A 14,389-nucleotide genomic window follows, 5' to 3' on the forward strand; every position below is an offset into this window, starting at 1 on the left:
TCTTTGCTACGAACTGCCAAATAAACATTCTGCACTTGTCCCTGCACTCTGCCTGCTATCCAGCCATCTCTTAGATGTGCAAATTAAAACAAAAGCACACATAGACATAAAAATAATTCCTTTTTCAAAGGTCTCGAATTGCTAGAACTCAGTCACACTAAAAATATTTTAATAAAAGTAATGGAACTATATTATTTGAACCAACACTCAATTACCTTAATGTCAATACATATTAATTGTAAAAAACAAATAAGCAAGCAATTCCTCCAGGCCAGAAAGTAGAGAAAACACTATTCACATACATTAAGTGACATGTTCCAAAGGAAGATCATTCCCTGACTGCTATCCCTGTTCTTCCTGCACTTTGTTATCTCAAAGTGCTGCTCAAAGACAGCCAGAGGCCAACATTTGGACAGGAGCATTCTCTCCCCTAGTCAGAGGATATCTTTAGGGACCCAGCTTTGTCTGCCCGCTCAGTTACATTTCCAGGAGTTCCACCAGAGTGAGTGAAACTCTTCTTCTGCTGCTTCATATTTTCTTAAGTGAAACATTTTGACCAGGGACCATCTTTCCAAAAATGGCATCATTGATCAGACATCTGGGAACAGGAGGGACCTTCAGAAAGAGGGCAGGGAATAGGTTTAAAATGGCTGAAGGAAAATTGAAACAAGTTGTTACTTTAGATTGAATTTACAGATGCTTTTCTTCATCAGTTGGAAACTTTAAGCTACATTCGGTTTTTTTTAATCCAGTCAACGCCCACTGGTTGTAAACCACACAACAAGAACTCATGTGGCCAACTCTTCCCAAGACTACAAAAGTGCAGTTTCTGGGCTTAATCAGTTTTCCTTCTGAGAAGGAATTGGCCTTTGCTCAGGACCATAAAAGACAGGCATAAGGGGCTGAGTGGTCTCCTTTGATTCCTATGTAACTGTATTGCAGGGTGGGGAACGGTCAGTAAGATACCACATCTGAGCCAAGATGCTTCCTCCCTCTAATGGGCTGGTGACAACCTTCTCATCTCTAATTTTCCTGAATCATCCAGAGACTCACATTTCAACAGTCCTGCTCTGAGCTCAAGAGAATCCCTACAGTGTGGAAGCAGGCTATTCAGCCCAAGTCCACACTGACCCTTCAAATAGTATCCCACCCAGTCCCATTCCCCTACCCCATCTCTTGTAACTCTGCATCTCCCATGACCAATCCACCTAACCTGCACACCCCAGGACACTATGGGCAAATTAAAATGGCCGATCCACCTAACCTGTACATCTTTGGACTGTGGGAATAAATCAGAGCACCCGGAGTAAATCCATGCAGACATGTGGAGACTCTCTGTATGGAATCTGCACAGTTGCCCAAGACTGGAATTAAACCCAGGTCCCTGGCAACGTGAGGCAGTAGTGCTAACCATCGTGCCACCATGCTGTCCTCAATCGCACTGACAATCACTTCAAACGGTAATACAGAATGTTAAGTTTCCTGCTTCTCCAGAAACTTCTCTATCAATTCCTTTTAAAGATGACTTGCATTGTTAGCAAGAGCATATCTCACTGCAACCGTAAATCTTTCCTGCCTGAGTGATAAGCAAATGCCTTAGAACGTACCTCCTGAAGCCTTTCAATATGGGTGCGGCAGATCTCCAGGTCACTGTCGCCAGGGATGACAATGATACCAAGGGGCACCGCTGTGAGACAGAACAGAAAAGGCTCCAATAAAATATCAGTAACAGCAAGAGAACAATTTGCACTTTCTACAGGAACTCTCACAATTTCAGGATGTCTCGAACGACTTGCCGTCAACTTAGGAGATGCAACAGCCAATTTATACGCAGAAGGTTTCCACCAACAGCAATGTGATAACAACCAGTTCACCTTCCAGATCCATCTGAGAGAGCTGCCCTGGTATAAGGGCTTTTCTGAAAGGTCCCCAGGAGTGTAGCATTCCCTCAATACTGCCCCAGTGACAGCCTGGATCAGGGGTTCATTTGTCAGGTCAGAGACTCAAACTCATAACCTTTGAATACAGAAGCGAGAAGTGATACCAGATGGCTGTAAACTAACAGGCTGGCCCTGCTATTTTTTTTTCCAAACTTTTAGATGCCACGTCATTACAATGTAAAACCCGCAAATATTTACAATCTAATTTCAGCAGCCCTCTAGAAACAATTATTTGGGATAAAGTTAAGTCACATGGAAAAATGCAGGTTTATTTAGTTGAGTTAGCATCGACTTATTAAAGATAAATCATATCAAATCATATTATGAGAACAAGAGCATCAATATAGTGCACTCCCCTTGGGTGGGAAAAGTCAATATACAGCATGACCCAGGGCGAATATATTGCACACCCCAGGGTGGGGGAAGTCAATATACTGCACACCCCCAGGGTGGGGGTCAACACATGGTACCACCTCCCTTACAGTCATTATACTACTCAGCCCCCCTCAACACCTCCCCCCGCCCCCCCCGCCCCCCCTTTACAGTGGATGATTAACATACTGCATCACCCTGCCTGGGTCAGAGGGTCAATGTATCACACACCACCTCCTGGACAGGAGAGTCAGTATATGCATTTTCTGTCATCTTTTTCCTATTGTACTGAGAAATGAATAATGGCTTAAACTAGCATTAAGTATTTTGTGGTTCTGAAGAATTGATTAATGTTTCCGTTACAGCAGTAACTACATGTTCTGTTAATGCTGCGTTCACAGAACCTTATTCTCATTTGGAACTGAAGTCATTAATGGTGCCTTTTACTGAAGAAGTTGCTAAACAGGGAATCCTATCTGGCTATACACGTACCAGTAAGAACACCTCACCTTTCCTTCTGGCACCCATTTTAGGAGGCACTGGGGGGAAATGTAGGGACACTGGTGTTCAGAGAACTGGGCTAACATGGACAAATGTACCCTTAATTTTATCGCCCACTTTGTGACATTGGCCTATTTGTCAACATCCAGTGGAACCGAGTCCTTGGATGTTTACATGACACATCCAATGGGAAGGAGGACAACTGAAACTTGGGTGCAATGTGTACCTCAAGTAACAAAACACTCAAGTCTAAGCTACTTTTACCATTTGTTTGTAACTGCGTCTGTGCTTTCGCCCTGCCCCCTCCCCAACACTGTAAGCAAATAGTCTGCTCTCAAGGGGCCCAGCAGCGCAGTTTGAAGGAGAGTAAATTACCCCACAGCCACAACATAAACATGAAGTTCCTGCTCCTCTGACTCCTGAAGCTGAAATCTGTCACAAGGCACATTTCTCAACACAAGCACTTTCTGCTCTAAAACAAACAGTGCCTGACTATGCTAGACAAAGCTTTAGTCAGATTGGCTGCAATGTTATTTTTAATTACTGACCCATCAATACCTGACCAGGTCTATTTTGAAGCCATCAGTTCAAAGCAGCTAAGCATGGTTTAACAGCCTCCAGCTTATTAACCCTTCGGATCTCACACCAAGACACATTGCAGGCATGATATAGATTGAGTTGAATTAGCTTTATTGTCACGTACTCAGGTGAGTACAGTGTAAAAAGTTTATAAGTCACCACTTACGGCTCCATCTTAGGTACAGAGGAACCTCAACTATCCAGCATTCGATTAACCGAATATCAGATTATCTGGCAAAGCTCCCAACGCTTGGTTAAATACGGTATCCAGTATTCAATTATCCCGAATTCCATTAACTGAATGAAACATTCGCCACCTGCATCCTTTGGATAATTGAGGTTCCTCTGTACATATTTAGCCAGGTACAGATTCTGGAGTACAAATTCTTAGGGAAAAATTAGAAAATAAAGAAAAAGTCCTGCATTACTGAAATTCAAAAGTACAAAATCATAGAAATAAATTTAAAAAAATAAAAAGGTTCAGAATAACAGTGCTTCCACCATCATATAATAAAGACAAACAATAAAAAAAATAGAAATTGCGACAAAGTCCACTTAGTCCACTTCACAGCTCTGGGCTCAGGGACCTAAACCCTACCCCACCCGGAATCCTAGGCAAGACCCACCATGGTGCTGAAGAAAATATCACATGGAGATTGGATGGTCTTCCCTGCTCCGCAAGGGAGCATCACTACCAGGTTTATACTTTGATAGGCATTTCAAATGGTCCATCAAAATTGCCAGTGTTCACATGAAACTGATGCTACTACGAGCAATGGGAGATCTTCAAACTGAGCCTTCAATCTAAAGTAGGCAAGCAGAAGGCTGGAGGAACATGCAAGCAGGCAGCATCAGCACGTGGGGAAGTCAACGGTTTGGGTGTAAGCCTTCCTCAGGACTGGGGGTGGGGTTACGGGGAGCTGCAGATAAAGGTGGGGGCTGGGTTATGGTTGGGGAGATGGTCGGAAAGCTGAGGTAGTGATAGGTGAACACAAGTGGTGGGTCACGGCGGGATGGTAGTAACAAATGAACCCAGAGTTCACGCCCGAAGGAGGCAGACAACTTCTTGATAGTGGGCATCCTTTGAAGAGACTTTGCAGTGGTACTTAGTTAGACACAAAAAACAAATTGCAGGTGCTGGAATTCTAAGTAGACAGGCAGGAGGCTGGAGAAACACAGCAAGCCAGGCAGCACCAGGAGGTGAGGAAGTCAACATTTTGGGTATAAGCCTTCTTCAGGAAGAGGGGTGGGGATAGGGGGAGCCAATCTCAGGAGTGGAAATACTGGTTCAGGTTGCTTTTATTTTAGAACACTGAGCTAATTCTTTCACCTCTACATTGGACAATTAATCCTAAATTCTGTGTGGCATCCAGGGCAGCTGTTAACGGTTTCACAAAAACAATCATGGTTTGAATTAAAATTAAGAAATTATTCTGGAATCTGCATTGTGGGCATTCACAATGGAAGAAGGAAGGGATTCTTACAGCGTAAATATTCCCCCAAGTTACACAATGGAATTGCGAATTAGGCTACATTCAAACATACATTAGGCACCATTCAAACAGTACATTTAACATGTTATAACATCCTTCAACATTTCACTGTATTGTAATCAGGCAACAGGAGATATTATGAGACTTGGCAAAAAGGTCAAACAAAGAAGTGAATTTCAAACAGTATGTTTAAGGGAGGAGTGAACGAGACAGAAAAGTGAAGAGATTTGAGGAAGATATGCCAGAAATCATGGTCAACTGGCTCAAGATACAAGTGCTAATTGTTGGAGGAAACAGAGAATCTACATGAAAACAGAGATGGAGAAACGCAGAGTTCTCCGAATTTTAGGGTCTGGAAGAGGTCACAGACATTGTGAAGACTGAGTGGTTCAGCTGATGCACTGGGTAACATGTCTGACTATGTAGATTTGACTCCAAACTGGATCAGGTCGTTTGCGTTTTATTCATTAGGTTAGTGGTTAATATCCCTGCCTGTCACGTGGGAGATCAGGGTTCAGTTCCTCGATGGAGAGGACAAGTTGTTTATTTTAACCATTTGATTGTGTTTTTATTCCAGTGCCCTATCAGGGGCTGTCTTAAGCGTGTAGAATGACATCATCCCAGTATCACTGGCAGCTCAGAAACCCAACTTACATGTTCAACATTGTAATAACTCTTCCTTGGCTAACCAGCAGAGGTAGTAAATTATTGTCAATATATATAGGATGGCAATGTTGTGTACTTTATGAAATAATAAAAGTCCATGATGTTGAAATAAATCTCTCCTCATAGTTATTAAGTCTCTATGGTGCTGTAAACTAGACATTAAACAAGTTGCTGCTAAAAGTTTTATAACCGTGGGTTGAATAATGATGTGCTTCTTGACCTCTACAACCTTGTTCACACTGGTCAAAGTAAAACAGAACTGGCCAAACATCCATACAAGAGGAGAATGGTGTCTACATCAGTCTGTTCTTGGCCACAGACACTGCTTAATGCTTGCAAAAGTCAGCCTGTGACTGCAACATGCTATGTTATTTCTATCCTTTCATGTGATGAGACCAGTTCAAGCACAGCAAGCTCAATATTTATTACCCATCGCTAATTGCCCTTAAGAAGATGGTAAGTGAGTCACCGTCTTGAACAGCTCTGCACTCCATGTGCTGTAGGCTGGCCCACAGTTCTGCTTTAGGTTCCTCTCAGAGGGTCAGGAACTTCCTCCCTATACTTTGAAGGCAAAGGCAGAGAGAATCTTGGTGAGCGAGGGGCTGAAAAGTTATCAGACACGGTCAGGAACGTGATTTTGAGATTACAGTCAGCTCAGCCACGGCTTTACTGAATAATGAAGCGTGCTCATTGGGGTGAATGACATATTCCTGCTCCTAATTCATATGTATGTTTGTTTTATACGAGGGAAGGAGTTCCAGGAGTAGGACTCAGTGACAGTGAAGGAACACCAAAATAGTTCCAAGCCAGGGTGGTGTGTTTGTGAATGGAACTTGTATGTGCGGGTGTGCCTGTGCATCTGCTGCTTTGACCTTTTAGACGGAAGACATTATAGGTTTGGAAGGTGCTGTCTAAGGAGTTTTGTCAAGTTGCAGCAATGCATTTTTTATGGATAATAAAGACTGCTGCCACTGCATAGCAGTGTTGGAGGGAATAACTGTAAGATGAGGTGCCAATGAAGTGGGCTGCTTTGTCCTGGATGGTGTCGAGTGCTGCTGGAGCTGCATTCTTTCAGGAAAATGGAGAATACTCCATCATACTTCTGACTTGTGCCTTACAGACAGTGGGCAAGCTTTGGGAAGTTCGTAGATGAGTTCCTCACAGAAGAAGATTGAACCTCTGACTTGCTGTTGCAGCCATGGTATTTATATGGCTGGTCAAATTCAGTGGTAGCCTCAGGTTATTGATTGTAGGTGATTTAACAGCGATAATGCCAATTAACAGCGATAATGCCATTTAACATCAAGGGGAGATGGTCAATGCCTGGTAGTTGCCTGGTACAAATGTTATTTGCCTGTTATTAGTCCAGGCTTGAAGGTCACCTAGGTCTTGCTGCTAATGGACACAGGTTGCTTCAATACCTAAGAAGTTGTGAATAGTGATGAACATAGTGCAATCATCAGTGAACATCCCCACATATGACCTTATGATGGAAGGAAGGTTTATAGATAAAGCAGCTGTGGATGACTGGGCTCAGGACATTCTCCTGAAGAGCTCATGCAGAGATGTACTGGAGCTGAGATGACTGATGTCCAATAACCATAGCCATCTTCTTTTATGCTAAATCGATTCCAACCAATAGAGAGCTTTCTTCTGATTCTCCTTCTTTGCTCAAGTAATGCTACTCTTGGTCAAATGATGCCATGATATCAAGACCAGTCACACTCACTTCGCACTCTGGGGTTCAGCTCTTTTGAATGAGGTTGCAATGAGATCAGAAGCATAATGACCCTGACAGAATTATCTGAAATTACAAATGCAGGACATTGCCTATATTATACACATGGGTGTGGTTCCAACAAAGGCAGTAACAATAGTGGGAAAGCAGGAGATAGAAGTCTAATTTGTGCCATTAACTTTGACAGCAATTAGTATCTGAACTGGAGGGAGAAACACAGAAAATTCAAAACCTGAAGCTCATTTGCCAAGTTACATAGTGAAAAGTGGAAAACGTTTTATTCAAAACTCGTTCCAGTCAACAATTCGGGATTTGTTTGCCAGCATTAAGCACAAGGCAGGCTGGATTATTGAAGTTTCTTGTACAATGCAGTTTTTTTTTACACAAACATGCATTCAGGATTGGCTAACACTGCCATCTAATGGCGCGATAGCAAAATCTGTTTCAAAATTATGTTTTTTATTCTGTATCTTGCAAACTACTCTCCCTGCTGTGGTCTTCTCTGGGGCTCACTCTGACACATCAGCAAAGGTATCGAAGGTGGAGGGAGCTGAAACAACATAAAAAGTTCTCCACAACCAAAATACAGAAAAAAAAAACTTCTGACAAGAGTTCCTTAGATTTGGCTGCAAATAAACATGCATATTACATGTTTGACTGATAAACCATGTCATAAAATTGCTCTTAGAAATACAATTTATGTAGGATGAATTTGAAGATGACTGTCTGAGGTATGCAGTGATTGAACTGTGGCCCTCAGTTGTCATGTGTCAGAGACCCTTCAAGAAGATTGGAACGAAAGCAGCTCAGAATAATGAGGCTTACTGCCATATCACCATGTACGTATCATAACAAACATTACTTCAAAGAAATTCTCTACTTCGGCCTGAGCTCATCAAAAGAAGAAAATACTCCATTGGAAAATATGGTGGCATCAGTGAGGAGAGCAATCTGAGGAAATGATGCTTTTCTGAAACGAATCTGAGGAACCACAAGGCACAAATTCTGAGACTTCCTCCATCGATAATTGGAGGCTTAACCACAGCCAGGTACAGTCTGCAGTGGCACGTCAACTGAGCAGTCCCACCCTTTTCCACTGCCCTTTGATTTTGTGAAGACGTAGAGTCATACTTCCACTGATGCAGAACAACCTCAGGTCTCTATCTGAAACCGCAACAGCTCCAGGTGAGTGGTTTCTCACGAGCAGTAGACCCCATTGCCCATTAGGCAAGACGTTGATAAAACTATAGCAGATAGTCAGTCAGTCTGACTAGCATTTGATACCTATTTCAGCTCCAAAAAGAATCTTATCATTGAGCATGGCTAGCAGGCAGAGAACTTGGAAAACATCAATGACGATCTTATAGATACATTTATTCAAGCATAGATGCAGATTCAGGAGGCAAGCTTGTTTGCATTCTTGATGACTAACTCCTTGGTGCTTCACACTTTCAACATGACCCCACATGACAAGAGGCAGTCCAGAGTATCAAGCAGATCAAGCACAGAACATGGTTTGAAATGGGAACATGGTACAATATAACTATGAAGCTCAGTTGGACACTATCCAACGAACAGCCTATCAAAGCCAAGGTAAAGGTGAGGTTGCCATTTGAAACATTAGAATTGTCATCATGGAATGGCAAGCAAGTGACACGATTTCCCAGCAAGGATATTTAATGCTTTCACTGTGGCACATTTGGTCATTTTCATCAATCCTGAAATACAAGATTAGCTCCTAAAACCAAACCAAACAAATTCTGAACAAACGAGAACCCAGCAAATTTCATGGGAGAGAATGACAGCATGGAAGTCATGCACTTTCTTGATCAGTAGACATCGTTGACCCTACACTGGATGAAGATCTGGACCAGCATTATTAGCTAGTAACCTTGAAAATCGAGAATGTCGAGACCAAAGGTTTTCTGGATTCAGGAGAAGCCTGACGCTTTACAAGAGCTAGACATATCAGCCTCTGACCATCAAATATCAGATTCAAGGACTGAATCCTTTAAGTTAATGGTTGCATTGAAGCAATACATTCCTACAACAGTAAAGTTATTTAAGTGTCTAATTACGTCTCAAAAAAATCAAAACAAATCTTTGTTGAGGTGGCTTGCTGCATTCTATTCGATTTTCTGCAACTACTACCCAGACACTCCATCTCGAGAAAATTATTATATTCCACTTTTGTGAGGGTTTCCCTCAGCTTCTCTGGGGCCTAGTGTTTTTCGCTAAGGAAGTTGGGATGACATTTTTGCAAAGATTTCCCACAGTTTCTGAAGGTCTACGGTCGCATGTTTTTTCTTTGTGAGGTACCACCTTTTTCAAGAGTTTGATCAGCTTCAGAGGACTCTGCTTCCAGAAACAGCCTCTTTCTTTTGAAATTCATAGCCACACGAGGCAGCGCCCAACAATCACCACTGCAAAGATCCAGGCCAGGGAGCATTATGAGATCCCCACAACAGTTGAAACTGTACACAATATATTTTGATGGTGGTAAGAGAGTCATGCTCCTGAGGTACACTGCGATGTGACCATGGCGTCAACGGTCATGTGTTAGTGACTTCACTAGAAAGTTGGAACGAGTGCAACTCAAAACAGGGGCCTTCCCTGCCTTACCATCACATATATCTTATTCATACCTTATTTTTAAAAAAACCCTGAATCTGGTATGACCTTGTGTGAAGAATTCTGAACCATTTTAAAAACAGTACCTTATCCTTGTGGCTACTCCCAATCTCACTGTACTGTTTATTTTGCCTTTGTCACCCATATAGACAGAATCCACTGTACTGCAGGACATTGTGAAACAGAGCACGTGTCACCTCTTCAGCTGGTCTTGTCTTTAATATGTCTGCTTTGTATTGACGACTAATTTCGGGAAAAGGCTCCAAAAGATTGCACATCCATCAATTTTGATGGAGCAACAATCCCTTCTTGAGATTCCAATTAGACAGCAAGACAATGGGGAATGGTGCAAACCACAGTGTGCTTCAAAGGTGAACTGGGGATGTCATTATGAAGATGCAGTCTGTACAAAGGCAGTATCATTGTCCAGCTGTAATGTAATCCTGCAGCTGAAGTCTGGGTGGCACTAAAGGAATGCTCTATGTTGGGTGAACCGAAGCCAACCTGCCCTATCAGGAAGATGCAAAAGATCCTCAGGACCCCCAGAAGAAAGGCAGGAATCAGTGTCCAGACCAATACTTATCCCTTAGGAGAAAGTGAGGACTGCAGATGCTGGAGATCAGAGTTGAAAAATGTGGTGCTGGAAAAACACAGCAGGCCAGGCAGCATCCAAGGAGCAGGAGAATTGACGTTTCAGGCATAAGCCCTTCTTCAGGAATGAGGATGGTGTGCCAAGCGGGCTCAGATTAAAGGTAGAGGGGAGGGAATTTGGGAGAGGGACGCTGGGAATACGATAGATGGAAGGAGGTGAGGGTGAGGATGATAGGAAGGAGAGGGGGTGGGAGCGGAGAGGTCGAGAAGAAGATTGCAGGTCCAAGAAGGCAGTTCTGAATCCGAGGGTTGGGACTGAGATAAGGTGGGGGGGAGGGGAAAATGAGGAAGCTGGAGAAATCTACATTCATCCCGTGTGGTTGGAGGGTTCCTAGGCGGAAGATGAGGCGCTCTTCCTCCAGGCGTCGTGTGGCCAGGGTCTGGCGATGGAGGAGGCCAAGGACCTGCATGTCATTGGCGGAGTGGGAGGGGGAGCTAAAGTGTTCAGCCACGGGGCGGTTGGGTTGGTTGGTGCAGATGTCCTTCCGCAAGTAGGCGGCCTGTTTCTCCAATGTAGAGGAGACCACATCGGGTGCAGCGGATACAGTAAATGATGTGTGTGGAAGTGCAGATGAATTTGCGACGGATATAGAAGGATCCATTGGGGCCTTGGAGGGAGGTGTGGGTGCAAGTTTTGCACTCCTTGCGGTTGCAGAGGAAGGTGCCGGGAGTGGAGGTTGGGTTGGTGGGGGATGTGGACCTGACGAGGGAGTCACAGAGGGAGTGGTCTCTCCTGAATGCAGATACGGGTGGAGAGGGAAATATATCCCTGGTGGTGGGGTGTGTCTGGAGGTGGCGGAAATGACGGAGGATGATATGATGTATCCAGAGGTTGGTGGGGTGGTAGGTGAGGACCAGTGGGGTTCTGTCCTGGTGGCGATTGGAGGGGCGGGGTTCAAGGGCTGAGGTGCGGGAAGTGGAAGAGATGCGATGGAGAGCGTCGTCGACCACGTCGGAGGGGAAATTGCGGTCTTTGAAGAAGGAGGCCATTTGGAGTTGTTCAGTAGTGGAATTGGTCCTCCTGGGAGCAGATGCGGTGGAGGCGAAGGAATTGGGAATATGGGATGGTGTTTTTACAGGGGGCAGGGTGGGAGGAGGTGTAATCTAGGTAGCTGTGGGAGTCGGTCGGTTTGTAGTAAATGTCCGTGTTGAGTTGGTTCCCCCGAGATAGAAATGGAGAGGTCTAGGGAAGGGGAGGGAAGAGTCTGAGGGAGGTCCAGGTAAAATTGAGGTGGAAGGTGTTCGTAAAGTGAATCAACTGTTCAACCTCCTGGTGGGAGCACGAGGTAGCGCCAAAACAACCATCAATGTAGCGGAGGTAAAGGTGGGGGGTGGTGAATAGAATGTTATTAGCTGTGATGTTTTTGAAAGGCGCTATGTTAATGCAAAAAATCTTTTTTGATTTTAATTGTAAAGAAGAGGGCAGGAATCATCATTCCATTGGCTCGGGCTACTTACAAGCTTCTTTTAGCTTCTCCTTGTCATAGTGCAAGGCTTCATAGTCATGCATGCTGATCCGATTCACTGGTATCTTCAGACGCTCAGGTACTGTCTGCTGACTGAAGCAGATAATAAATCATTTCAACAGAACACGTTAAAACTATTCACACTGAGAATCAAATTTTAATTGTAACAGTGACACTGAAAATAAGGGATCGTGGCTTCACCTCCAGTCTGCTGATTAACATTTTTGGTTCGGAAACAATAATCGAGAGAGTGTTGTGATGAGCTCTCGCTATTTTAATGAGTCTGTCAGTCATGCCCAGTTCCATCTTTGTCCCCTGAAGATTATACAAACAGCTCCACAGTTGCAACCAAGAAAAACAGAACCGGTTCATTATTTACAGAACCCTGGCAGAATGCTCTCATTGCTCGAGTTTCTTACAGCCTTCATCTCACCTCCAGGTCAAACGGTCATGCTGTTCACATTGCTCGTGATTTGAGCATAAAACTGAAGACAGCCGCTTCAGCGCAATACAAGCGAGGATGGTGGCCATGTGTCAATGTGTAGGGGAGTTCTCCCCGAAGTCCTGGCTGATATTTGGCATGCACAGTTAGGTTTTGTATATGAGCAGTTCACAGCAATCAAAGCCATGTCGTGAATGGAGGAATCATGGCAGCATGTTCTTTCCTCCTTCTCTGTACATCATTATCCAGGCATTGGTCTGATGCTCTGTCACTTTACATTGTTTATAGAGTCATAGAGTCTGAATAAGAAGGGTTTGGAGGGATATGGGTCGGGTGCTGGCAGATGGGACTAGATTAGGTTGGGATATCTGGGACAGCATGGACGGGTTGGACCTAAGGGTCTGTTTCCATGCTGTACATCTCTGTGACTCTGAGTACAGCACAGCAACAGACGCCTCGGTCCAACTAGTCCATGCCGACCAGATATCCCAATCCAATCTTGTCCCACCTGCCAGCACCCGGCCCTTATCCCTCCAAACCCTTCCTATTCATATACCCATCCAGATACCTCTTAAATGTTGCAATTGTACCAGCCTCCACCACTTCCTATGGCAGCTCATTCCATACACATACCATACTCTGCGTGAAAAAGTCACCCATTACGTCTCTTTTATATCTTTTCCCTCTCAACCTAAACCTATGCCCTCTACTTCTGGACTCCCCGACCCCAGGGAAAAGACTTTGCCTATTTATCCTACCCATGCCCCTCATAATTTTGTAAACCTCTATAAGGTCACCCCTCAGCCTCCGACGCTCCAGGGAAAACAGCCCCAGCCTGTTCAGCCTCTCCCTGTAGCTCAGATCCTCCAACCCTGGCAACATTCTTGTAAATCTTTTCTGAACCCTCTCAGGTTTCACAACATCTTTCCGATAGGAAGGAGACCAGAATTGCACGCAATATTCCAAAAGTGGCCTAACCAATGTCCTGTAAAGCCGCAACATGACCTCCCAACTCCTGCACTCAATACTCTGACCAATAAAAGAAAGCATACCAAATGCCTTCTTTACTATCCTATCTACCTGCGACTCCACTTTCAAGGAGCTGTGAACCTGCACTCTGAGGTCTCTTGATTTAGCAGCAGTCCCTAGGATTTTACCATTCAGTGTATAAGTCCTGCTAAGTTTTGCTTTCCCAAAATGCAGCACCTCGCTTTTATCGGAATTAAACTCTAGTGATGGAGAGGGATAACTGTGCACTGCAGGGCAAGAGTTATAGCTGAGGGTAGGGAAATTATGATACGGTGAGGCATGACTTAGGATGCGTGGCTTGGAAAAGTAAGCTTCAAGGCAAGGGCGTAATTGATATGTGGAGCTTGTTCAAGGAACAACTATTGAGTGCCCTTGATAAGTATGTACCTGTCAGGCAGGGAGGAAAGGGTCGTGTGAGGGAGCCGTGGTTTAATAAGGAATTGGAATCCCTTGTTAAATGGAAGAGGGCGTTCTATGTAAAGATGAGGCGTGAAGGTTCAATTGGGGCGATTGAGAGTTATAAGGTAGCCAGGAAGGATCTGAAGAGAGAGAGCTAAGAGCAGCAAGGAGGGGACATGAAAGGTCCTAAGTTGGTAGGATTAGGGAAAACCCAAAGGCTTTCTATAGGTATGTCAGGAATAAAAGAATGACTAGGGTAGGAATAGGTCCAGTCAAGGATAGTAGTGGGAAGTTGTGTGTGGAGGCTGAAGACATTGGGGAGACACTGAATGAATACTTTTCGTCAGTATTCACTCAGGAACAGGACATTGTTGCCGATGTGAATACTGAGTCACAATTAAGTAGAATGAATGGCTTTGAGGTATGTAGGGAAGAGGTGTTGGAAATTCTGGAAAGGGTGAAAATAGATAAGTCCCCTGGGC

At 44.2% G+C, this 14,389-nt stretch overlaps 1 protein-coding gene across 8 annotated transcripts in view; it reads right to left on the bottom strand.

Annotated features, from left to right (window-relative positions):
• The window catches only part of dgkza (diacylglycerol kinase, zeta a), a 553,752-nt gene that overhangs the window by 226,596 nt on the left and 312,767 nt on the right, over positions 1-14,389 (bottom strand). For all 8 annotated transcript variants that reach the window (XM_087996765.1, XM_087996764.1, XM_087996762.1 and 5 more), the window contains 2 exons: positions 12,030-12,130; positions 1,608-1,687 (listed from right to left, as the gene is read on the bottom strand). In XM_087996765.1, the coding sequence (XP_087852891.1) occupies positions 1,608-1,687; positions 12,030-12,130 (181 nt within the window). The remainder of the gene's footprint in view (positions 1-1,607; positions 1,688-12,029; positions 12,131-14,389) is intronic.

This window comes from Chiloscyllium plagiosum, unplaced genomic scaffold (assembly GCF_037043375.1).
Source record: "Chiloscyllium plagiosum isolate Xiang-an unplaced genomic scaffold, Cpla_swu_hap1 HiC_scaffold_18, whole genome shotgun sequence".
NCBI lineage: Eukaryota > Metazoa > Chordata > Chondrichthyes > Orectolobiformes > Hemiscylliidae > Chiloscyllium > Chiloscyllium plagiosum.